This window comes from Oncorhynchus clarkii, chromosome 9 (assembly GCF_045791955.1).
Source record: "Oncorhynchus clarkii lewisi isolate Uvic-CL-2024 chromosome 9, UVic_Ocla_1.0, whole genome shotgun sequence".
In the NCBI taxonomy this organism is placed as follows: Eukaryota; Metazoa; Chordata; class Actinopteri; order Salmoniformes; family Salmonidae; genus Oncorhynchus; species Oncorhynchus clarkii.
Window position 1 is genome coordinate 81,381,298 of NC_092155.1, and position 27,294 is coordinate 81,408,591.

At 39.8% G+C, this 27,294-nt stretch overlaps 1 protein-coding gene across 1 annotated transcript in view; it reads right to left on the reverse strand.

Annotated features, from left to right (window-relative positions):
- Nucleotides 1-13,486: 13,486 nt before the first annotated feature.
- The window catches only part of LOC139417639 (ladinin), a 65,737-nt gene continuing 51,929 nt past the window's right edge, over nt 13,487-27,294 (reverse strand). Inside the window, exons 11-12 of the mRNA XM_071166846.1 lie at nt 14,379-14,603; nt 13,487-13,792 (exon numbers count right to left, since the gene is read on the reverse strand). Of these exons, the coding sequence (XP_071022947.1) occupies nt 13,691-13,792; nt 14,379-14,603 (327 nt within the window). The 3' untranslated portion in view covers nt 13,487-13,690. The remainder of the gene's footprint in view (nt 13,793-14,378; nt 14,604-27,294) is intronic.

The window sequence follows — 27,294 nt, forward strand, 5'->3', positions numbered from 1 at the left end:
CATTCAGTAGAACCAGCATGTTTCCAGTCCTCAAGTAGAACCAGATAGATTTCAGTCCACCAGTTGAACCAGCTAGGTACAGGTCCTTCAGTAGAACCAGCTAGGCTATAGTCCTTCAGTAGAACCAACTAGGTTCCAGTACTCCTGTAGAACCAAATAGGTTCCAGACCTTCAATAGAACCAGCTAGGTTCCAGTGATTCAGTAGAACCAGCTAGTTTCCAGTCCTCCAGTAGAACCAGCTAGTTTCCAGCACTCCAGTAGGACCAAGTAGGTTCCACACCTTCAATAGAACCAGCTAGGTTCCAGTGATTCAGTAGAACCAGCTAGTTTCCAGTCCTCCAGTAGAACCAGCTAGGTTTCAGTCCTCCAGTTGAACCAGCTAAGTACAGGTCCTTCAGTTGCACCAGCTAGGCTCCAGTCCTTCAGGAGAACCAGGGTAGCCTGGTGCGGCAGGGTAACCAGGGTAGCCTGGGGCGGCAGGGTAGCCTAGTGGTTAGAGCGTTGGACTAGTAACCGGAAGGTTGCGAGTTCAAACCCCCGAGCTGACAAGGTACAAATCTGTCGTTCTGCCCCTGAACAGGCAGTTAACCCACTGTTCCCAGGCCGTCATTGAAAATAAGAATTTGTTCTTAACTGACTTGCCTGGTTAAATAAAGGTAAAATAAAAAAAAATAAAAAAAATCTACTTACCAGTCGTACAAATGAACCAGCTAGTTACCAGTTGTCCAAGAGACCCAGCTAGGTTCCAGTCATCCAAGAGAACCAGCTAGGTTCCAGTCCTCCAAGAGAACCAACTACGTTCCAGTATAACTTTCAAACTAAATCCTGGCTTGATTGGAAATTCATGCATTTGTGGCGGGTCCTTCAGGAGAACCAGCTAGATTCCAGTCCTCCAGTAGAAAGCTGGGTTCCAGTCCTCCTGGGGAACCATATACAGTGCTTTGCGAAAGTATTCGGCCCCCTTGAACTTTGCGACCTTTTGCCACATTTCAGGCTTCAAACATAAAGATATAAAACTGTATTTTGTTGTGAAGAATCAACAACAAGTGGGACACAATCATGAAGTGGAACGACATTTATTGGATATTTCAAACTTTTTTAACAAATCAAAAACTGAAAAATTGGGCGTGCAAAATTATTCAGCCCCTTTACTTTCAGTGCAGCAAACTCTCTCCATAAGTTCAGTGAGGATCTCTGAATGATCCAATGTTGACCTAAATGACTAATGATGATAAATACAATCCACCTGTGTGTAATCAAGTCTCCGTATAAATGCACCTGCACTGTGAGTCTCAGAGGTCCGTTAAAAGCGCAGAGAGCATCATGAAGAACAAGGAACACACCAGGCAGGTCCGAGATACTGTTGTGAAGAAGTTTAAAGCCAGATTTGGATACAAAAAGATTTCCCAAGCTTTAAACATCCCAAGGAGCACTGTGCAAGTGATATTGAGTCATTCAAGCAGCTAGTTTCCAGTCTTCCAAGAGATCCAGCTAGGTTCCAGTCATCAGATAGAACCAGCTAGGTTCCAGTCCTCCAAGAGAATCAGCTAGGTTCTCGTCATCCAATAGAACCAGCTAGGTTCCAGTCATCCAAGAGATCCAGCTAGGTTCCAGTCATAAAAATAGAACCAGCTAGGTTCCAGTCCTCCAAGAGAAGCAGCTACGTTCTAGTCATCCAAGAGATCCAGCTAGGTTCCAGTCATCCAGTAAAACCAGCTATGTTCCGGGTCCTTCAGGGGAACCAGCTAGTTTCCAGTCCTTAATTAGAACCAGCTAGGTTCCAGTCCTCCCGGAGAGCCATATAGGTTCCAGTCCTTAATTTGAACCAGCTAGGTTCCAGACCTTCAGTAGAACCAGCTACAGTCCAGTCCTCCAGGAGAACCAGCTAGGTTCCATTCCAACCAGTAAAACCACCTAGGTTCCAGTCCTCCAGTAGAACCAGCTACGCTCCAGGCCTTCGGTAGAACCAGCTACAATCCAGTCCTCCAGGACAACTAGGTTGGTTCAGGTGTAGGGTACTTCAAGCTGGTTTCCAGGTGTTGGTTTCAAGGGCCTCTTATCAACCATGAATAACTTTCGAACTAAATTCTAAATGCGTGGAAATTCTTGAATTTGTGACGGGAACTCCAGTGAAACCAGCTATGTTCCAGTTCGTCAGAAGAACCAGCTAGGTTCCAGTTCTTCAGGAGAACCAGCTAGGTTCCAGTTCTTCAGGAGAACCAGCTAGGTTCCAGTCCACCAGTAGAACCAGCTGGATTCCAGTTCTTCAGGAGAACCAGCTAGGTTCAAGTCCACCAGTAGAACCAGCTAGGTTCCAGTTCTTCAGGAGAACCAGCTAGGTTCCAGTCCACCAGGAGAAACAGCTACTTACCAGTCGTCCAAATGAACCAGCTAGTTACCAGTCGTCCAAGAGACCCAGCTAGGTTCCAGTCATCCAAGAGAACCAGCTAGGTTCCAGTCATCCAAGAGAACCAACTACATTCCAGTCTTCCAGGAGGACCAGCTAGATACCAGTCATTCAAGAGTACCAGCTTGGTTACAGTCATTCAAGAGTACCAGCTAGGTTTCAGTCATCCAAGAGATCCAGCTAGGTTCCAGTACTCCAGGGGAAGCAGCTAGTTTCCAGTCTTCCAAGAGTTCCAGCTAGTTTCCAGTCATCCAAGAGACCCAGCTAGGTTCCCGTCATCCAGTATAACCAGCTATGTTCCGGGTCCTTCAGGAGAACCAGCTAGCTTCCAGTCCTTAATTAGAACCAGCTAGATTCCAGTCTTCCAGTAGAACCAGCTGGGTTACAGTCCTCCAGGAGAACCAGCTTGGTTCCATTACTACCAGGAAAACCATCTATGTTCCAGTCTTACAGTAGAACCAGCTACAATCCAGTCATCCAGGACAACTAGGTAGGTTCAGGTGTTGGGTAGATCCAGCAAGTTTCCAGGTGTTGGTATAAAGGACCTTGTATCAATAATGAATAACTTTCAAACTAAATCCTGGCTTGCGTGGAAATTCTTGCATTTGTGGCGGGTCCTTCAGGAGAACCAGCTAGATTCCAGTCCTCCAATAGAAAGCTGGGTTCCAGTCCTCCCGGAGAACCATATAGGTTCCAGTCCTTAATTAGAACCAGCTAGAATCCAGTAATAAAGGTAGAACCAGCTTGGTTCCAGTCCTTAATTAAAACCAGCCAGGTTCCAGTCCTTCAGGAGAACCAGCTAGGTTCCAGTCCTTCAGTAGAACCAGCTAGGTTCCAGTCCTTCAGTAGAACCAGCAGGGTTCCAGTCCTCCAGGATATCCAGCAGGGTTCCAGTTATCCAAGAGAACAAGCTTGGTTCCAGTTCTTCAGGAGACCCAGCTAGGTTCCAGTTATCCAAAATAACCAGCTTGGGTCCAGTCCTCCAGTTGAACCAGCTAGGTTCCAGTCCTTAATTAGAACCAGCTAACTACCAGTCCTCTAGGAGAACCAGCTAGGTTCCAGTCATTCAAGAGTACCAGCTAGTTTAAAGTCATCCAAGAGTCCCAGCTAGGTTCAAATCCTCAAGGAGAACCAACAACGTTCCAGTACTCCAGGAGAACCAGCTAGCTACAAGTCGTCCAAGAGAACCAGCTAGTTTACAGACCTCCAGGAGAACCAGCTAGATACCAGTCATTCAAGAGTACCAGCTTGGTTACAGTCATTCAAGAGTACCAGCTAGGTTTATGTCATCCAAGAGACCCAGCTAGGTTCCAGTACTCCAGGGGAAGCAGCTAGTTTCCAGTCTTCGCAGAGATCCAGCTAGGTTCCAGTCATCCGATAGAACCAGCTAGTTTCCAGTCCTCCAGTTGAACCAGCTAGGTACAGGTCCTTCAGTAGAACCAATTAGGTTCCAGTACTCAAGGAGAACCAGCTAGGTTCCAGTCATTCAAGAGTTCCAGCTAGTTTCCAGTCATCCAAGAGATCCAGCTAGGTTCCAGTCATCCAAGAGACCCAGCTAGGTTCCCGTCATCCAGTATAACCAGCTATGTTCCGGGTCCTTCAGGAGAACCAGCTAGCTTCCAGTCCTTAATTAGAACCAGCCAGATTCCAGTCTTCCAGTAGCTCCAGCTGGGTTACAGTCCTCCAGGAGAACCAGCTTGGTTCCATTACTACCAGAAAAATCATCTATGTTCCAGTCCTACAGTAGAACCAGCTACAATCCAGTCCTCCAGGACAACTAGGTAGGTTCAGGTGTTGGGTAGATCCAGCAATTTTCCAGGTGTTGGTATAAAAGGCCTTGTATCAATAATGCATAACTTTCAAACTAAATCCTGGCTTGCGTGGAAATTCTTGCATTTGTGGCGGGTCCTTCAGGAGAACCAGCTAGATGCCAGTCCTCCAGTAGAAAGCTGGTTTCCAGTCCTCCCGGAGAACCATATAGGTTCCAGGACTCAAGGAGAACCATCTAGGTTCCATTACTCTAGGAGAACCAGCTAGGTTCCAGTCCTCCAGGAGAAACAGCTACTTACCAGTCGTCCAAATGAACCAGCTAGGTTCCAGTCATCCAAGAGACCCAGCTAGGTTCCAGTCATCCAAGAGAACCAACTACGTTCCAGTCGTCCAAGAGAACCAGCTAGTTTACAGACCTCCAGGAGAACCAGCTAGATACCAGTCATTCAAGAGTACCAGCTTGGTTACAGACATTCAAGAGTACCAGCTAAGTTTCAGTCATCCAAGAGACCCAGCTAGGTTCTAGTACTCCAGGGTAAGCAGCTAGTTTCCAGTCTTCCAAGAGATCCAGCTAGGTTCCAGTCATCCGATAGAACCAGCTAGGTTCCAGTCCTCCAAGAGAATCAGCTAGGTTCTAGTCATCCAATAGAACCAGCCAGGTTCCAGTCATCCAAGAGATCCAGCTAGGTTCCAGTCATCCAATAGAACCAGCTAGGTTCCAGTCCTCCAAGAGAAGCAGCTACGTTCTAGTCATCCAAGAGATCCAGCTAGGCTCCAGTCATCCAGTAAAACCAGCTATGTTCCGGGTCCTTCAGGGGAACCAGCTAGTTTCCAGTCCTTAATTAGAACCAGCTAGATTCCAGTCCACCAGTAGCTCCAGCTGGGTTCCAGTCCTCCCGGAGAGCCATATAGGTTCCAGTCCTTAATTTGAACCAGCTAGGTTCCAGACCTTCAGTAGAACCAGCTACAGTCCAGTCCTCCAGGAGAACCAGCTAGGTTCCATTCCAACCAGTAAAACCACCTAGGTTCCAGTCCTCCAGTAGAACCAGCTACGCTCCAGGCCTTCGGTAGAACCAGCTACAATCCAGTCCTCCAGGACAACTAGGTTGGTTCAGGTGTAGGGTACTTCAAGCTGGTTTCCAGGTGTTGGTTTCAAGGGCCTCTTATCAACCATGAATAACTTTCGAACTAAATTCTAAATGCGTGGAAATTCTTGAATTTGTGGCGGGAACTCCAGTGAAACCAGCTGTGTTCCAGTTCGTCAGAAGAACCAGCTAGGTTCCAGTCCACCAGTAGAACCAGCTGGGTTCCAGTTCTTCAGGAGAACCAGCTAGGTTCAAGTCCACCAGTAGAACCATCTGGGTTCCAGTTCTTCAGGAGAACCAGCTAGGTTCAAGTCCACAAGTAGAACCAGCTGGGTTCCAGTTCTTCAGGAGAACCAGCTAGGTTCAAGTCCACCAGTAGAACCAGCTAGGGTCCAGTCCTCCATTTGAACCAGCTAGGTTTGAGTCCTTAATTAGAACCAGCTAACTTCCAGTCCTCCAATAGAACAATCTAGATTCCAGTCATCCAGGAGAACCAGCTAGTTACCCATCATTCAAGAGAACCAGCTAGGTTCCTGTCCTTCAGGAGAAGCATCTAGATTCCAGTCATCCAAGAGAACCAGCTAGGTTCCAGGGCACCAGTAGAACCAGCTGGGTTCCAGTTCCTTAGGAGAACCAGCTAGGTTCCAGTCATCCAAAATAACCAGCTAGGTTCCAGTCCACCAGTAGAACCAGCTAACTTCCAGTCCTCCAAGAGAACCAGCTAGGCTCCAGTGATTCAGTAGAACCAGCTGGTTTCCAGTCCTCCAGTAGAATCAGCTAGGATTCAGTCCTCCAGTTGAACCAGCTAGGTACAGGTCCTTTAGTAGAACCAATTAGGTTCCAGTCCTTAATTTGAACCAGCTAGGTTCCAGACCTTCAGTAGAACCAGCTACAGTCCAGTCCTCCAGGAGAACCAGCTAGGTTCCATTCCAACCAGTAAAACCACCTAGGTTCCAGTCCTCCAGTAGAACCAGCTACGCTCCAGGCCTTCGGTAGAACCAGCTACAATCCAGTCCTCCAGGACAACTAGGTTGGTTCAGGTGTAGGGTACTTCAAGCTGGTTTCCAGGTGTTGGTTTCAAGGGCCTCTTATCAACCATGAATAACTTTCGAACTAAATTCTAAATGCGTGGAAATTCTTGAATTTGTGGCGGGAACTCCAGTGAAACCAGCTGTGTTCCAGTTCGTCAGAAGAACCAGCTAGGTTCCAGTCCACCAGTAGAACCAGCTGGGTTCCAGTTCTTCAGGAGAACCAGCTAGGTTCAAGTCCACCAGTAGAACCATCTGGGTTCCAGTTCTTCAGGAGAACCAGCTAGGTTCAAGTCCACAAGTAGAACCAGCTGGGTTCCAGTTCTTCAGGAGAACCAGCTAGGTTCAAGTCCACCAGTAGAACCAGCTAGGGTCCAGTCCTCCATTTGAACCAGCTAGGTTTGAGTCCTTAATTAGAACCAGCTAACTTCCAGTCCTCCAATAGAACAATCTAGATTCCAGTCATCCAGGAGAACCAGCTAGTTACCCATCATTCAAGAGAACCAGCTAGGTTCCTGTCCTTCAGGAGAAGCATCTAGATTCCAGTCATCCAAGAGAACCAGCTAGGTTCCAGGCCACCAGTAGAACCAGCTGGGTTCCAGTTCCTTAGGAGAACCAGCTAGGTTCCAGTCATCCAAAATAACCAGCTAGGTTCCAGTCCACCAGTAGAACCAGCTAACTTCCAGTCCTCCAAGAGAACCAGCTAGGCTCCAGTGATTCAGTAGAACCAGCTGGTTTCCAGTCCTCCAGTAGAATCAGCTAGGATTCAGTCCTCCAGTTGAACCAGCTAGGTACAGGTCCTTTAGTAGAACCAATTAGGTTCCAGTACTCAAGGAGAACCAGTTAGGTTCCAGTCATTCAAGAGTTCCAGCTAGTTTCCAGTCATCCAAGAGATCCAGCTAGGTTCCAGTCATCCAAGAGACCCAGCTAGGTTCCCGTCATCCAGTATAACCAGCTATGTTCCGGGTCCTTCAGGAGAACCAGCTAGCTTTCAGTCCTTAATTAGAATCAGCTAGATTCCATTCTTCCAGTGGAACCAACTACAATCCAGTCCTCCAGGACAACTAGGTAGGTTCAGATGTTGGGTAGATCCAGCAAGTTTCCAGGTGTTGGTATAAAGGGCCTAGTATCAATAATGAATAACTTTCAAACTAAATCCTGGCTTGCGTGGAAATTCTTGAATTTGTGGCGGGTCCTTCAGGAGAACCAGCTAGATTCCAGTCCTCCAGTAGAAAGCTGGGTTCCAGTCCTCCCGGAGAAACATATAGGTTCCAGTCCTTAATTAGAACCAGCTAGAATCCAGTAATCCAGTAGATCCAACTAGGTTCCAGTCCTTAATTAAAACCAGCTAGGTTCCAGTACTCCAGGAGAACCACCTAGGTTCCAAGCCTCCAGGAGAACCAGATAGTTTCCAGTCCTACAGTAGGACCAGCTAGGTTCCATACATCCAAGAGACCCAGCTAGGTTCCATACATCCAAGAGACCCAGCTAGGTTCCATACATCCAAGAGACCCAGCTAGGTTCCAGTCCTCTAGGAGAAGCAGCTAGGTTCCAGTCATCCAGGAGAACCAGCTAGTTACCAGTACTCCAGGAGAACCAGCTAGGTTCCAGTCATCCAAGAGAACCAGCTAGGTTCCAGTCATCCAAGAGAACCAGCTAGGTTCCAGTCATCCAAGAGACCCAGCTATGTTCCTGTCCTTCAGGAGAAGCATCTAGATTCCAGTCATCCAAGAGATCCAGCTAGGTTGCAGTATTTAAATTTAACCATCTAGGATCCAGTTCTCCAGGAGAAGCAGTTAGGTTCCAGTCTTCCAGGAGAACCATCTAGGCTCCAGTCCTCCTCGATAACCAGCTAGGTTCTAGTCCGTCAGTAGAACCAGCTTGGTTCCAGTCCCCCAGGAGATCCAGCTAGGTTCCAGCCCTGCAGGAGAACCAGCTAGTTTCCAGTCTTCCAGTAGAACCAACTACATTCCAGCCCTTCAGTAGAACCATCTAGGTTCCAGCCCTTCAGTAGAACCAGCTAGGTTACAGTCTTTCAGGAGAACCAGCTAGGTTTTAGATGTTGGATAGAACCAAGTAGGTTCCTGGTGTTAGAAACATCTATTTTATTGGTGTTGTGTAGTGTCAGCTAGGTTCCAGCTGTTGGGTAGATCCGGCTAGGTTTTAAGTGTTGGGTAGAACCAGCTAGGTTCCAGTCTTGGGTAGAACCAGCTAGGTTCCAGTCCTTCAGTAGAACCAACTAGGTTACAATCCTTCAGGAGAAATGGCTAGTTTCCACATTTTCAGGAGAACCAGCTAGTTTCTATAAGTTGGGTAGAACCAGCTAGTTTCGAAATGTTGGATAGAACCAGCTGGGTTCCATATGCTGGGTGGAACCAGCTAGGTTGTTGGTGTTTTGTAGAACCAGCTAGGTTCCGGGTGTTGGCTAGAGCCAGCTATGTTCTAGGTGTTGGTTAGAACCAGCTAGTTTCCAGGTGTTGGGTAAAAACAGATAGCAGGTTGTACTGAAGGACTGGAAGCTAAGTTCCATTCTTTGAGTAGAACCAGCTATGTTCCAATCCTTCAGTAGAACGAGCTAGGTTCAAGATGTTGGATAGAACTAGCTAGTTTCCAGGTGTTGGGTAGAACCAGCTAGGTTTGTGGTGTTGGGTAGAACCTGCTAGCTTCCAGGTGTTGGGTAGAACCAGCTAGCTTCCAGGTGTTGGGTAGAACCAGCTAGGTTCCAGGTATTGGGTAGAACCAGCTTGTTTCCTGGTGTTGGCTAGGTTTTAGGGTTCTCTTATCAACCATGCGTACCTTTCTAACTCAGTTCTGGCTTGTGTGGAGATTCTAGAATTTGCATGGCAAATTTTGTGGGGGATTTTTTAAACTTTTGCATGCAACATATATGCATGCTTTCATTGATAAATATATATATTTGAGTATAAAATTTGAGTATAAAAGAAAGCACAATGGCAAATTTGATCGCATGTCTCTAGAGGTGTGGGCAGAATGGGCACACCTAGAGGTGTGGGCAGAATGGGCACACCTAGAGGTGTGGGCAGAATGGGCACACCTAGAGGTGTGGGCAGAATGGGCACACCTAGAGGTGTGGGCAGAATGGGCACACCTAGAGGTGTGGGCAGAATGGGAACACCTAGAGGTGTGGGCAGAAATAAAATGCATGCCGCCTATAGCAAGTTCTAAACACTGGCATGTTTCAATATTGATTGTCTATTGAACATTTAAAAATGCTGCCTTCAGCCCAAACTTCTATGCAAAATACAAATAGTTTTTCAATATTTGCTTGCAATACAATTGATCAACCACTAGATGGTGTGCATGCACATGGTTTGTCTTTTCACAGTTCCCAAATCCAGAACATATTCAAGAAAGCGTACAATATTATATAGAGCCAGTATTGCATGGAACTTCCTTCCATCTCATATTGTTCAAATGAACAGCAAACCTGGTTTCAAAAAACAGATAAAGCAACACCTCACGGCACAACGCCTCTCCCTATTTGACCTAGATAGTTTGTGTGTATTGATGTAGGCTATGTGTGCCGTTTCTATATTTTTGTAATTCTGTCTGAGCTGTTCTTGTCTATTAATGTTCTGGATTATGTCATGTTTCATGTTTTGTGTGGACCCCAGGAAGTGTAGCTGCTTTCGCAAACAACTAATGGGGATCTAATGTAAATCATCTCTGTAGTTATCTCTAGTCATATAATTACATATGTCATGTATACCATCTCTATTGTTTTCAGTTTAGGGGTTTAGGTTTGCACTCTGTTGTATTTATTTAGGAGTTTCAGTTGGGTTTAGTTAGTGGTTTAGATTTGGTCTCTGTTGGGTTTAGTTAGTGGTTTAGATTTGGTCTCTGTTGGGTTTAGTTAGTGGTTTAGATTTGGTCTCTGTTGGGTTTAGTTAGTGGTTTAGATTTGGTCTCTGTTGGGTTTAGTTAGTGGTTTAGATTTGGTCTCTGTTGGGTTTAGTTAGTGGTTTAGATTTGGTCTCTGTTGGGTTTAGTTAGTGGTTTAGATTTGGTCTCTGTTGGGTTTAGTTAGTGGTTTAGATTTGGTCTCTGTTGGGTTTAGTTAGTGGTTTAGATTTGGTCTCTGTTGGGTTTAGTTAGTGGTTTAGATTTGGTCTCTGTTGGGTTTAGTTAGTGGTTTAGATTTGGTCTCTGTTGGGTTTAGTTAGTGGTTTAGATTTGGTCTCTGTTGGGTTTAGTTAGTGGTTTAGATTTGGTCTCTGTTGGGTTTAGTTAGTGGTTTAGATTTGGTCTCTGTTGGGTTTAGTTAGTGGTTTAGATTTGGTCTCTGTTGGGTTTAGTTAGTGGTTTAGATTTGGTCTCTGTTGGGTTTAGTTAGTGGTTTAGATTTGGTCTCTGTTGGGTTTAGTTAGTGGTTTAGATTTGGTCTCTGTTGGGTTTAGTTAGTGGTTTAGATTTGGTCTCTGTTGGGTTTAGTTAGTGGTTTAGATTTGGTCTCTGTTGGGTTTAGTTAGTGGTTTAGATTTTGTCTCTATTGGGTTTAATTAGCGATATAGGTTTTGTTCAGTAAAGCAGACCCTTAAAGTTGATGATGTGGTTGTTACTGACAAGAAGCACATGGCTGAGCTCTTTAATCACCACTCCGTTAAGTCAGGATTCCTATTTGGCTCAGCCATGCCTCCTTGCCCGTCCAACATTTCCTCATCTCCCACCCCTTCTAACGCTACTAGTCCTGATGCCTCTCCCTCTTTTCCCCCTTGCCCTGCTACAAAGTTTCTCCCTGCAGGCGGTCACTGAGTCCGGGGGGCTAAAGGAGCTCCTGAAACTTGACCCCAAAACAACATCTGGGTCAGATGGTTTAGACCCTTTCTTCTTTAAGGTTGCTGCCCCTATCATCACCAAGCCTATCTCTGACCTTTTTAACCTGTCTCTCCTTTCTTCTTTAAGGTTGCTGCCCCTATCATCACCAAGCCTGTCTCTGACCTTTTTAACCTGTCTCTCCTTTCTGGGGAGGTTCCCAGTGCTTGGAAGGCAGCCACAGTTCGTCCTTTCTTTAAAGGGGGAGATCAATCTGATGTTAACTGTTAAAGGCCAATTTCTATTTTGCCCTGTTTATCAAAAGTGTTGGAAAAACGTGTCAATAATCAACTGACTGGCTTTCTAGATGTCTATAGTATTCTCTCTGGTAAGCAATCTGGTTTCCACTCAGGTTATGGATGTGTCACTGCAACCTTAAAAAGGTCCTCAATGATGTCACCATTGCCCTTGATTCTAAACAATGTTGTCCTGCTATTTTTATTGACTTGGCCGCAGATTTTGATACGTTAGACCATTCCATTATTGTGGGCCGGCTAAGGAGTATTGTTGTCTCTGAGGGGTCTTTGGCCTGGTTTGCTAACTACCTCTCTCAAAGAGTGCAGTGTATAAAGTCAGAACATCTGCTGTCTCAGCCACTGCCTGTCACCAAGGGAGTACCCCAAGTCTCGATCCTAGGCCCCACACTCCACTCAATTTACATCAACATAGCTCAGGCTACTCTTATACTCAGTTGGCCTCTCTCCGGATTTTGTGTTAAACGCTCTACAACAAAGCTTTCTTAGTGTCCAACAAGCTTTCTCTTCCCTTAACCTTGTTCTGAACACCTCCAAAACAAAGGCCATGTGGTTTGGTAAGAAGAATTACCCCTCTCCCCAAAGGAGTGATTACTACCTCTAACTGTTTAGAGCTTGAGGTACTCACCTCATACAAGCACTTGGGAGTATGGCTAGACGGTACACTGTCCTTCTCTCAGCACATATTAAAGCTGCAGGCTAAAAGTTAAATCTAGACTTGGTTTCCTCTATCGTAAATCGCTCCTCTTTCACCCCAGCTGCCAAACTAACCCTGATTCAGATGACCATCCTACCCGTGTGTAACAGTATAACTTTAGACCGTCCCCTCGCCCATACCCGGGCACGAACCAGGGACCCTCTGCACACATCAACAACAGTCACCCACGAAGCATCGTTACTCATCGCTCCACAAAAGCCACGGCCCTTGCAGAGCAAGGGAATCTACTACTTCAAGGTCTCAGAGCAAGTGACGTCACCGATTGAAACGCTATTTAGCGCGCACCGCTAACTAAGCTAGCCGTTTCACATCCGTTACACGTGCTCGATTACGGAGACATAATTTATAGATTGGCAGGTTAGGGTGCTCGAGTGGCTAGATATTCTTTACCTTTCGGCCATCAGATTTGCCACCATTGCTCCTTATAGGACACATCACTGCACTCTATACTCTTCTGTAAACTGGTCATCTCTGTATACCTGTCGCAAGACCCACTGGTTGATGCTTATTTATTAAACCTTCTTAGGCCTCACTCCCCCCTATCTGAGATATCTACTGCAGCCCTCATCCTCCACATACAACACCCGTTCTGCAACTAGTCACATTCTGTTAAAGGTCCCCAAAACACACACATCCCTGGGTTGCTCCTCTTTTCAGTTCGCTGCAGCTAGAGACTGGAACGAGCTGCAACAAACAGTCAAACTAGACAAACTCAATCTCTTCATTCAAAGACTCAATCATGGACACTCTTACTGCCAGTTGTGGCTGCTTTGTGTGATGTATTGTTGTCTCTACCTTCTTGCCCTTTGTGCTGTTGTCTGTGCCCAATAATGTTTGTACCCTGTTTTGTGCTGCTACCATGTTGTGCTGATGCCATTTTGTTTTGCTACCATGTTGTTGACATGTTGTGCTGCTACCATGTTGTGCTGATGCCATTTTGTTTTGCTACCATGTTGTTGTCATGTTGTGTTGCTACCATGCTGTGTTATGTTGTGTTGCTGCCATGCTATGTTGTCTTAGGTCTCTCTTTATGTAGTGCTGTGTTGTCTCTCTTGTTGCGTTGTGTGTTATGTCCTATTTTTTATTTAATCAATTTTAATCCCCAGCCCAAGCAGGAGGCCTTTAGCCTTTTTGGTTGGCCATCATTTTAAATACAAATGTTTTCTTTACTGACTTGCCTAGTTAAATAAAGGTTAAATAAATAAATAAATATAAAGACCAGGAGGATATAAAGTGTTGATATAAAATGTTTTATTTAGGGTTAAAGGTTAGACACATTCTTAGGAGTTATGTTTAGGGGTTAGGGGGTATGGGATTTAATATGGTAGGATTAGGGTTAGTTTTGAGACAGATTAAGGTTAAGAGAGCATTGAAATAGCTATTAGAGTCATTTTATGGCAGTACAGAAAGATTCACCTTATTAAAATTACAATCCCAAAATTCCCTGAATCAGGTTAGGGTCAGTCACCTTTAAAAGTGTTGAAATAATCACCTGCCTCTAACCTCTCCTTTCCTCCCCTCCCACATCTTTGTTTCTCCCTACCTCAGGCTGTATGTACTTTTGAACTGTAAAATGAAAATTACATTGAGTCCTTCACTTATCGACCTTGGTGTGGTGGTTTGGGTTAGGAGAGCTGTCCTCCCCTGCACTCTCAAACGCACTCCGCTTACTGGGGATATTAACATGATGCAGATCCTAGAGAGAGAGAGAGAGAGAGAGAGATTGTGATTCTGTCCACTCAGCACACATTCATCCTAGAGGATGGAGCTGTGTTGGGCCAAGTGCAGACACCATAGAGGATGGAGCTGTGTTGGGCCAAGTGCAGACACCAGCTTACACGCTTCACATGTCAGTCAGTCAGTCAGTGTATGTGTGTCTGTCTGCGTGTGTGTGTCTGTCTGTATCCACAGTCAGAGCAGAGACAGGGCTCCCTAGTGCTGCACTGATGAAGCTGTGATCTAGAGGTTAGACCTGGTAATAACCTTTATCATTAAACCACTTTTGGCTTAGTGCCATCATCCATCACATCCATAAAAGCAGGTAACATTCTATGACAACTTTAATTAACTTCCTGAATTGACCTAATTCCTGAAACGTGGTACGATGGTTGTCTGAGTGTTCTGCCACACTGTGGGGTTGTAGGAGGAGCTAGTAATGTTATGGGAGGGGCCATGAGTGTTGTGGGTGGAGCCAGTTTGGTTTTAAGTAACACTAGTGAATAAGTGGGAGGGGCTATTTGGTCTGTGGGTGAAGTTAGTTGTAGGAGGGGCTATGTACTCACCATGGGTTTGTGGGCAGAGCTGCCAGGTCTGTTGGTCTTGCTGACCCAGCGGTTGATGCGGTCAGAGATTCCAGACGCGAATCTGCGAGGTTCCTGTCTGAGAACCCCAGAGCTGCACGGAGCGGCTGACTGATCCTTTTCAAATAGGCATCTCTTCTTCGAAACCTCATCCAGCAGGAACAGGGTCCTCTGGGCAATGTCGGGAGAACGCAGAGACTCAGACTTCTACAGGATTAGAGACAGAGAGGGTTAGAGACAGAGAGGGTTAGAGACAGAGAGGGTTAGAGACAGAGAGGGTTAGAGACAGAGAGGGTTTTAGACAGAGAGGGTTTTAGACAGAGAGGGTTTTAGACAGAGCGGGTTAGAGACAGAGAGGGTTAGAGAAAGAGAGGGTTAGAGACAGAGAGGGTTAGACAGAGAGGGTTAGGGTAAGACAGAGAGGGTTAGGGTAAGACAGAGAGGGTTTGGGTAAGACAGAGAGGGTTAGAGACAGAGAGGGTTAGAGACAGAGAGGGTTAGAGACAGAGAGGGTTAGAGACAGAGAGGGTTAGGGTGAGACAGAGAGGGTAAGAGACAGAGAGGGTTAGAGACAGATAGGGTTAGGGTAAGACAGAGAGGGTTAGGGTGAGACAGAGAGGGTTAGAGACAGAGAGGGTTAGAGACAGAGAGGGTTGGGGTTAGGGTAAGACAGAGAGGGTTAGAGACAGAGAGGGTTAGAGACAGAGAGGGTTAGGGTAAGACAGAGAGGGTTAGAGACAGAGAGGGTTAGAGACAGAGAGGGTTAGAGACAGAGAGGGTTAGAGACAGAGAGGGTTAGGGTAAGACAGAGAGGGTTAGAGACAAAGAGGGTTAGAGACAGAGAGGGTTAGGGTAAGACAGAGAGGGTTAGGGTTAGGGTAAGACAGAGAGGGTTAGAGACAGAGAGGGTTAGGGTAAGACAGAGAGGGTTAGAGACAGAGAGGGTTAGGGTAAGCCAGAGAGGGTTAGAGACAGAGAGGGTTAGAGACAGAGAGGGTTAGGGTAAGACAGAGAGGGTTAGAGACAGAGAGTGTTAGAGACAGAGAGGGTTAGAGACAGAGAGGGTTTTAGACAGAGAGGGTTTTAGACAGAGCGGGTTAGAGAGAGAGAGGGTTAGAGACAGAGAGGGTTAGAGACAGAGAGGGTTAGAGACAGAGAGGGTTAGACATTGAGGGTTAGGGTAAGACAGAGAGGGTTAGAGACAGAGAGGGTTAGAGACAGAGAGGGTTAGAGACAGAGAGGGTTAGGGTGAGACAGAGAGGGTTAGGGTGAGACAGAGAGGGTTAGAGACAGAGAGGGTAAGAGACAGAGAGGGTTAGAGACAGAGAGGGTTAGAGACAGAGAGGGTTAGGGTTAGGGTAAGACAGAGAGGGTTAGAGACAGAGAGGGTTAGAGACAGAGAGGGTTAGGGTAAGACAGAGAGGGTTAGAGTCAGAGATGGTTAGAGACAGAGAGGGTTAGGGTAAGCCAGAGAGGGTTAGAGACAGAGAGGGTTAGAGACAGAGAGGGTTAGAGACATAGAGGGTTAGAGACGGAGAGGGTTAGGGTAAGACAGAGAGGGTTAGGGTAAGACAGAGAGGGTTAGAGTCAGAGAGGGTTAGGGTAAGACAGAGAGGGTTAGAGACAGAGAGGGTTAGGGTAAGACAGAGAGGGTTAGAGACAGAGAGGGTTAGGGTAAGACAGAGAGGGTTAGGATAAGACAGAGAGGGTTAGAGACAGAGAGGGTTAGGGTAAGCCAGAGAGGGTTAGAGACAGAGAGGGTTAGAGACAGAGAGGGTTAGAGACGGAGAGGGTTAGGGTAAGACAGAGAGGGTTAGGGTAAGACAGAGAGGGTTAGAGTCAGAGAGGGTTAGGGTAAGACAGAGAGGGTTAGAGACAGAGAGGGTTAGGGTAAGACAGAGAGGGTTAGGATAAGACAGAGAGGGTTAGGGTGAGACAGAGAGGGTTAGAGTAAGACAGAGAGGGTTAGGATAAGACAGAGAGGGTTAGGGTTAGAGACCGTTTTTATTTTAATTAAAAAATGTATGATTTATTTATCCAGGTTAGTGTTATTGACATAAAATCTATTTTTCAAGAGAGACCTGGTTTTAGACAGAGAGGGTTTTAGACAGAGAGGGTTTTAGACAGAGTGGGTTAGAGACAGAGAGGGTTAGAGACAGAGAGGGTTAGGGTAAGACAGAGAGGGTTAGGTTAAGACAGAGAGGGTTAGGGTAATTTTTATTTTAATTAAAAAATGTATTAGGTTAGTGTTATTGAGATAAAATCTATTTTTCAAGAGAGACCTGGTCCAACCAAGACAGCATCAGGAGTAACAACATTTGAGACAAATATCAGACATAGGGCTCTATTTTCGGCTGGTGTTTCCGGTGATATTGTCAAACGCACTTTCGTTTGCAATTTGGGCATGTAAATACATTCGCACTGGCATTTTCCAGCCCAGGTTCAGCAATATGCCTGTCTTATATCAGCTTGACCTGCGCTCAGATGGGAGGGGTGGAAATATTTGAGATGTGTCCTTAAAAACATGATCCAAAGTGCTAATTTCAGGCAGCGCTTACAGGGCTTTTTAAAACCAACCAAAAGCTGGTTCTAGTGGCAACAGTTGGCTATGTCATAAATTTTGACAGCGGAAACGAATCCAGGCAGAATCACAGCCGACCGTGATTGGGAGTCCCATAGGGCGCACAATTGTCCCAGCGTCGTCCGGGTTTGGCCAGGGTAGGTGGTCATTGTAAATGAGAATTTGTTCTTAACTGAGTTGCCTAGTTAAATAAAGGTTAAATTAAAACAATTAGAAAATAAATTAAAACATCCTATCCAGCTGTGATGCACAATGCCCATATGAAGATGGAACAAGACTAATGTGCTTTTGGTGCATGTATACTTCGTATTTAGCTTTTTTTTTTTTTAATCATGTTTTTTACCATTTTGATTTAAACCCAAGCATAGACTCCCGTCTTCTCAATGAAGTCCTTTTTGTCTGCCCAAAGCAATTGCGAAGTAGTCAAGACTGTTGATAAAGGGTTTGTCTCCTGAGACAAATATAAATAAATCTTCATCAAAATTCAAATATAAAAGTGATTTGATATTCCCTTTTTATCTATGCATTGTAGGCAGGCCCACATTATTTTAGCCATGCAGGTCCTGTTTTGGACAAGCATAAAACCCTCTCTATGTTCAGCTATGGTGACAAGTTTGGATGTGCGTAAAACCCTTCATAGTTGTTTTAATATTATAAAGCCAGGCGGAGAAATGATGGTGCCTGTAAGTGTGTTTAAAACTAGTTGTTTAGTTTGGTTAAGAATTTGATTCGAATTACTCGCTCTCTTTTTGCTTATTGACAACATTTTGCATGTCCATGCTGAGCCATAATGCAATTTACAGTGGGCCTAGCCTCTATATCAGTGCAAATTCTATGTATATATTTCCACATTGAAGACATGATTACATAGAACAATGTGGACTGAAAACAGGTTCAAGTCAACATATTAAGGAAAGATAGATCTACATTTTGTTTCTGTAAGCCAATTAACAAACTATAATGGACTAACATTGGATTTGGAGTTAATTCCAAGGCAATACATACAAGACTGAAAATGCACAACTTGAAGCAACCATCATGTTTCGCCTTGGAGCACATCCTCACTGGCCAGTGAGGGCCAAGCCTGGACACACCCACAACTTTTTAACATTTTATTTCCCCTTTATTTAACCAGGTAGGCTATTTGAGAACAAGTTCTCATTTACAACTGCGACCTGGCCAATATAAAGCAAAGCAGTGAGACAGAAACAACACAGAGTTACACATGGAATAAACATACAGTCAATAATACAATAGAAAAAGTCTATATACAGTGTTTGCAAATGAGGAAGGATAAGGGAGGAAAGGAAATAAACAGGCCGTAATGGCGAAATAATTACAATATAGCAATTAAACACTGGAGTGATAGATGTGCAGAGGATGAGTATGCAAGTAGAGATACTGGGGTGCAAAGGAGCAAGATAAATAATAGTATGGGAGTCACGTTCTGACCTTTATTTCCTTTGTTTTGTATTTATTTAGTATGGTCAGGGTGTGAGTTGGGTGGGCAGTCTATGTTTGATTTTCTATGATTTGGGGATTTCTATGTTTCGGCCTAGTATGGTTCTCAATCAGAGGCAGGTGTCATTAGTTGTCTCTGATTGAGAATCATACTTAGGTAGCCTGGGTTTCACTGTGTGTTTGTGGGTGATTGTTCCTGTCTCTGTGTTTGCACCAGATAGGACTGTTTAGGTTTTCGCACATTTATTGTTTTGTTAGTTATTTCATGTATAGTTCCTTTATTAAAGAACATGAATAACCAGCACGCTGCATTTTGGTCCGCCTCCCCTTCACCACAGGAAAACCCTTACAATGGGGATGAGGTAGTTGGATGGGCTATGTACAGATGGGCTATGTACAGATGCAGTGATCTGTAAATACCTAGGTCTCTGGCTAGACTATAAACTCTCTTTCCAGACTCATATTAAACATCCCCAATCCAAAATTAAATCTAGAATCGGCATTCTATTTCACAACAAAGCCTCCTTCACTCACGCTGCCAAACATACCCTTGTAAAACTGACCATCCTACCAATCCTCGACTTCGGCTATGTAATTTACAAAATAGCCTCCAACACTCTACTCAGCAAACTGGATGCAGTCTATCACAGTGCCATCCGTTTTGTCACCAAAGCCCCATATACCACCCACCACTGGGACCTGTATGCTCTTGTCAGCTGGCCCTCGCTACATATTCGTCGCCAGACCCACTGGCTCCAGGTCATCTATAAGTCTTTGCTAGGTAAAGCCCAGCCTTATCTCAGCTCAACAACAGGTATATTTCACTGGTCACCACCAAAGCCAATTTCTCCTTTGGCCGCCTTTCCTTCCAGTTCTCTGCTGCCAATGACTGGAACGAATTGCAAAAATCACTGAAGCTGGAGACTCCTATCTCCCTCACAAACTTTAAGCATCAGCTGTCAGAGCAGCTCACAGATCATTGCACATCTGTAAATAGCCCATTCAACTACCTCATCCCCATACTGTTATTTATTTATTTTCTCCTTTGCACCCCAGTATTTCTACTTTTTTTTTTTTTACCTTTATTTTACCTTTATTTTACCAGGCAAGTCAGTTAAGAACAAATTCTTATTTTCAATGACGGCCTAGGAACAGTGGGTTAACTGCCTGTTCAGGGGCAGAACAGATTTGTACCTTGTCAGCTCGGGGGTTTGAACTTGCAACCTTCCAGTTACTAGTCTACCCTGCCGCCCCAGGGCGGGGATGTTTAATTGGGGATGTTTAATATGAGTCTGGAAAGAGAGTTTATAGTCTAGCCAGAGACCTAGGTATTTACAGATCACTGCATCTGTACATAGCCCATCTATACTTGCATATTCATCTTCTGCACATCTATCACTCAATTGTAATTACTTCGCCACTACGGCGTATTTATTGCCTCATTTGCACACACTGTGTATAGATTTTTTCTATTGTATTATTGACTGTACGTTTGTTTATTTCATGTGTAACTAGCTATGTGTCGCACTGCCTTGCTTTATCTTGATCAGTTCGCAGTTGTAAATGAGAACTTGTTCTCAACTGGCCTACCTGGTTAAATAAAGGTGAAATAAATCAAATTAAAAATACATTTAAAAAAGTACACTTGGATCTACGCTTAAAGAGATGGGTGGGGCTAGAGCTTAAGAGGGTGTGAATAATGCTGAATGGGTGGACACAAAGAAGAGCTCTCCAATATTAGTACAAAAACATCCAAAGGCCATTTTCTCGAAAGTGAGTTTTACAAGTTCATCAACTTTCAAAGGAAAATGACTTTCCCAATGTTCCTCAAATGTAGTATATGATATACCATTTTGTAGCTCTGAGTCTCTACTTTTATCCAATGTAAAAAACACCATTTCACATTTTTATACATATGACCGATTTGAGCCGGTCGGTCACATATATGACGCTATATGTGATGTTATGTATAATGTTATCTATAATGTTATATGTGATGTTATGTATAATGTGATGTGATGTTATGTATAATGTTGTGTATAATGTTGTGTGATGTTATGTATAATGTTGTGTATAATGTTGTGTGATGCTATGTATAATGTTGTGTATAATGTTGTGTGATGTTATGTATAATGTTATGTATAATGTTACGTATAATGTTGTATATAATGTTAGGTGTGATGTTATGTATAATGTTGTGTGATGTTATGTATAATGTTATGTATAATGTTGTGTGATGTTATGTATAATGTTGTGTATAATGTTGTGTGATGTTATGTATAATGTTGTGTATAATGTTGTGTGATGCTATGTATAATGTTGTGTAATGTTATGTATAATGTTATGTGTAATGTTATGTATAATGTTATGTGTAATGTTATGTGATGTGTAATGTTATGTTATGTGTAATGTTATGTGATGTGTAATGTGATGTGTAATGTGATGTGATGTGTAATGTTATGTTGTGTTATGTGTAATGTTATGTTATGTGTAATGTTATGTGATGTGTAATGTGATGTGATGTGTAATGTGATGTGATGTGTAATGTTATGTGATGTGTAATGTTGTGTAATGTTATGTGATGTGTAATGTTATGTGATGTGTAATGTTATGTTGTGTTATGAGTAATGTTATGTTATGTGTAATGTTATGTGATGTGTAATGTGATGTGATGTGTAATGTTATGTGATGTTGTGTGATGTTATGTGTAATGTTATGTGTAATGTTATGTGTGATGTTATGTATAATGTTATGTATAATGTTGTGTGATGTTATGTGATGTTATGTATAATGTTGTGTAATGTTATGTGATGTTACGTATAATGTTATGTGTAATGTTATGTATAATGTTATGTGATGTTATGCGATGTTATGTGTAATGTTATGTGTAATGTCATGTGTAATGTTACGTGATGTTATGTGATGTTATGTGTAATGTTGTGTGATGTGTAATGTTATGTTATGTGTAATGTTATGTTATGTGTACTGTTATGTTATGTATAATGTTGTGTAATGTTATGTTATGTGTAATGTTATGTTATGTGTAATGTTATGCTTTGTGTAATGTTATGTTATGTGTAATGTTATGTGATGTGTAATGTGATGTGATGTGTAATGTGATGTGATGTGTAATGTTATGTGATGTGTAATGTTATGTGATGTGTTATGTGATGTGTAATGTTATGTGTTATGTTATGTGATGTGTAATGTAATGTGGTGTGTAATGTTATGTATAATGTTATGTGTGATGTTATGTGATGTTTAACGTTGTGTATAATGGTATGTGTAATGTTATGTGATGTTTAATGTTATGTATAATGTTAGGTGTGATGTTATGTATAATGTTGTGTATAATGTTATGTGATGTTATGTGTAATGTTATGTATAATGTTGTGTGTAATGTTATGTGACGTTATGTATAATGTTATGTATAATGTTGTGTGTAATGTTATGTGATGTGTAATGTAATGTGGTGTGTAATGTTATGTATAATGTTGTGTGTAATGTTATGTGTAATGTTGTGTAATGTTGTGTATAATGTTATGTATGATGTTATGTATAATGTTATGTGATGTGTGATGTTATGTGATGTAATGTATAATGTTGTGTAATGTTATGTGATGTTATGTGTAATTTTATGTATGATGTTATGTGTGATGTTATGTGTAATGTTATGTGTAATGTTGTGTAATGTTGTGTAATGTTGTGTATAATGTTATGTATGATGTTATGTATAATGTTATGTGATGTGTGATGTTATGTGATGTTGTGTGATGTTATGTGTAATGTTATGTGTAATGTTATGTGTAATGTTATGTGTGATGTTATGTATAATGTTATGTGTGATGTTATGTGTAATGTTATGTGTGATGTTATGTATAATGTTATGTGTGATGTTATGTGTAATGTTATGTGTAATGTTATGTGTAATGTTATGTGTGATGTTATGTATAATGTTATGTGTGATGTTATGTATAATGTTATGTGATGTTATGTGATGTGTAATGTTATGTTATGTGTAATGTTATGTTATGTGTACTGTTATGTTATGTATAATGTTGTGTAATGTTATGTTATGTGTAATGTTATGTTTTGTGTAATGTTATGTTATGTGTAATGTTATGTGATGTGTAATGTGATGTTATGTGTAATGTTATGTGATGTGTAATGTGATGTGATGTGTAATGTGATGTGATGTGTAATGTTATGTGATGTGTAATGTTATGTGATGTGTTATGTGATGTGTAATGTTATGTGTTATGTTATGTGATGTGTAATGTAATGTGGTGTGTAATGTTATGTATAATGTTATGTGTGATGTTATGTGATGTTTAACGTTGTGTATAATGGTATGTGTAATGTTATGTGATGTTTAATGTTATGTATAATGTTAGGTGTGATGTTATGTATAATGTTGTGTATAATGTTATGTGATGTTATGTGTAATGTTATGTATAATGTTGTGTGTAATGTTATGTGATGTTATGTATAATGTTGTGTGTAATGTTATGTGATGTGTAATGTAATGTGGTGTGTAATGTTATGTATAATGGTGTGTGTAATGTTATGTGTAATGTTGTGTAATGTTGTGTATAATGTTATGTATGATGTTATGTATAATGTTATGTGATGTGTGATGTTATGTGATGTAATGTATAATGTTGTGTAATGTTATGTGATGTTATGTGTAATTTTATGTATGATGTTAAGTGTGATGTTATGTGTAATGTTATGTGTAATGTTGTGTAATGTTGTGTAATGTTGTGTATAATGTTATGTATGATGTTATGTATAATGTTATGTGATGTGTGATGTTATGTGATGTTGTGTGATGTTATGTTATGTGTAATGTTATGTGTAATGTTATGTGTAATGTTATGTGTGATGTTATGTATAATGTTATGTGTGATGTTATGTGTAATGTTATGTGTGATGTTATGTATAATGTTATGTGTGATGTTATGTGTAATGTTATGTGTAATGTTATGTGTAATGTTATGTGTGATGTTATGTATAATGTTATGTGTGATGTTATGTATAATGTTATGTGATGTTATGTTATGTATAATGTTGTGTAATGTTATGTGTAATGTTATGTATAATGTTATGTATAATGTTATGTGTAATGCTGTGTAATGTTGTGTATAATGTTATGTATGATGTTATGTATAATGTTATGTAATGTTATGTGATGTTGTGTGATGTTATGTGTGATGTTATGTGTGATGTTATGTGTAATGTTATGTGTAATGTATAATGTTATGTGTAATGTCATGTGTAATGTTACGTGATGTTGTGATGTTATGTGTAATGTTGTGTAATGTTATGTGTAATGTTGTGTAATGTTGTGTATAATGTGATGTGTAATGCTATGTGATGTGTAATGTTATGTGATGTTGTGTGATGTGTGATGTTATGTGCAATGTTATGTATAATGTTATGTGTGATGTTATGTATAATGTTATGTGTAATGTTATGTATAATGTTATGTGTGATGTTATGTATAATGTTATGTATAATGTAATGTATAATGTTATGTATAATGTTGTGTGTGATGTTATGTATAATGTTATGTATAATGTAATGTATAATGTTATGTATAATGTTATGTATAATGTTGTGTGATGTTATGTATAATGTTATGTGTGATGTTATGTATAATGTTATGTGTGATGTTATGTATAATGTTATGTATAATGTAATGTATAATGTTGTGTATAATGTTATGTATAATGTTATGTGTAATGTTATGTATAATGTTATGTGTGATGTTATGTGTAATGTTATGTATAATGTTATGTGTAATGTTATGTATAATGTTATGTATAATGTAATGTATAATGTTATGTATAATGTTATGTATAATGTAATGTATAATGTTATGTATAATGTTGTGTAATGTTATGTATAATGTTATGTATAATGTAATGTATAATGTTATGTATAATGTTATGTATAATGTGATGTGTAATGCTATGTGATGTGTAATGTTATGTGATGTTGTGTGATGTGTGATGTTATGTGTAATGTTATGTATAATGTTATGTATAATGTTATGTATAATGTTGTGTATAATATTATGTATAATGTAATGTATAATGTAATGTATAATGTTATGTATAATGTTATGTATAATGTTATGTGTGATGTAATGTATAATGTTATGTGTAATGTCATGTGTAATGTTACGTGATGTTATGTGATGTTATGTGATGTTATGTATAATGTTGTGTATAATGTTGTGTGATGTTATGTATAATGTTGTGTATAATGTAATGTATAATGTTATGTATGATGTTATGTATAATGTTGTGTGATGTTATGTGTGATGTTATGTATAATGTAATGTATAATGTTGTGTATAATGTTATGTATAATGTAATGTATAATGTTGTGTATAATGTTATGTATAATGTTATGTATAATGTTGTGTGATGTAATGTATAATGTAATGTATAATGTTATGTATAATGTTGTGTGATGTAATGTATAATGTAATGTATAATGTTATGTATAATGTTATGTATAATGTTGTGTATAATGTAATGTATAATGTTGTGTGATGTTATGTATAATGTTATGTATAATGTTATGTATAATGTTGTGTATAATGTTATGTATAATGTTATGTATAATGTTGTGTATAATGTTATGTATAATGTTATGTATAATGTTGTGTGATGTTATGTATAATGTTATGTATAATGTTATGTATAATGTTGTGTATAATGTTGTGTATAATGTAATGTATAATGTTATGTATAATGTTATGTATAATGTTGTGTATAATGTTATGTATAATGTTGTGTATAATGTTATGTATAATGTTATGTATAATGTTGTGTGATGTTATGTATAATGTTATGTATAATGTTATGTATAATGTTGTGTATAATGTTGTGTATAATGTAATGTATAATGTTATGTATAATGCTATGTATAATGTTGTGTATAATGTTGTGTGATGTTATGTATAATGTTATGTATAATGTTATGTATAATGTAATGTATAATGTTATGTGTAATGTTATGTATAATGTTGTGTGATGTAATGTATAATGTAATGTATAATGTTATGTATAATGTTATGTATAATGTTATGTATAATGTAATGTATAATGTTATGTATAATGTTATGTATGATGTTATGTATAATGTTGTGTGATGTTATGTGTGATGTTATGTATAATGTAATGTATAATGTTGTGTATAATGTTATGTATAATGTAATGTATAATGTTGTGTATAATGTTGTGTGATGTAATGTATAATGTAATGTATAATGTTATGTATAATGTTGTGTGATGTAATGTATAATGTAATGTATAATGTTATGTATAATGTTATGTATAATGTTGTGTATAATGTAATGTATAATGTTGTGTGATGTTATGTATAATGTTATGTATAATGTTATGTGTGATGTTATGTATAATGTAATGTATAATGTTATGTATAATGTAATGTATAATGTTGTGTGATGTTATGTATAATGTAATGTATAATGTTATGTATAATGTTGTGTATAATGTAATGTATAATGTTGTGTGATGTTATGTATAATGTAATGTATAATGTTATGTATAATGTTGTGTATAATGTTGTGTGATGTTATGTATAATGTTATGTATAATGTTATGTATAATGTAATGTATAATGTTGTGTGATGTTATGTATAATGTAATGTATAATGTTATGTATAATGTTGTGTATAATGTTATGTATAATGTTGTGTATAATGTTATGTATAATGTTGTGTGATGTTATGTATAATGTTGTGTATAATGTTATGTATAATGTTGTGTATAATGTTGTGTGATGTTATGTATAATGTTATGTATAATGTTATGTATAATGTTATGTATAATGTTATGTATAATGTTGTGTGATGTTATGTATAATGTTATGTATAATGTTGTGTGATGTTATGTATAATGTTATGTATAATGTTATGTATAATGTTGTGTGATGTTATGTATAATGTTATGTATAATGTTATGTATAATGTTGTGTGATGTTATGTATAATGTTATGTATAATGTTATGTATAATGTTATGTATAATGTTATGTATAATGTTATGTATAATGTTATGTATAATGTAATGTATAATGTTATGTGGGATGTAATGTATAATGTTGTGTGATGTTATGTATAATGTTATGTGTGATGTAATGTATAATGTTGTGTGATGTTATGTATAATGTTATGTGTGATGTAATGTATAATGTTGTGTGATGTTATGTATAATGTTATGTATAATGTTATGTGATGTTATGTATAATGTTATGTGGGATGTTATGTATAATGTTGTGTGGGATGTTATGTATAATGTTATGTATAATGTAATGTATAATGTTATGTATAATGTAATGTATAATGTTATGTATAATGTTATGTGATGTTATGTATAATGTTATGTGGGATGTTATGTATAATGTTATGTGGGATGTTATGTATAATGTTATGTATAATGTAATGTATAATGTTATGTATAATGTAATGTATAATGTTATGTATAATGTTATGTATAATGTTGTGTATAATGTTATGTATAATGTTGTGTGATGTTATGTATAATGTTATGTGGGATGTTATGTATAATGTTATGTATAATGTAATGTATAATGTAATGTATAATGTTATGTATACTGTTATGTATAATGTTGTGTATAATGTTGTGTGATGTTATGTATAATGTAATGTATAATGTTATGTGTAATGTTATGTATAATGTTGTGTGATGTTATGTATAATGTAATGTATAATGTTATGTATAATGTTATGTGTAATGTTGTGTATAATGTTATGTATAATGTTATGTATAATGTTATGTATAATGTAATGTATAATGTTG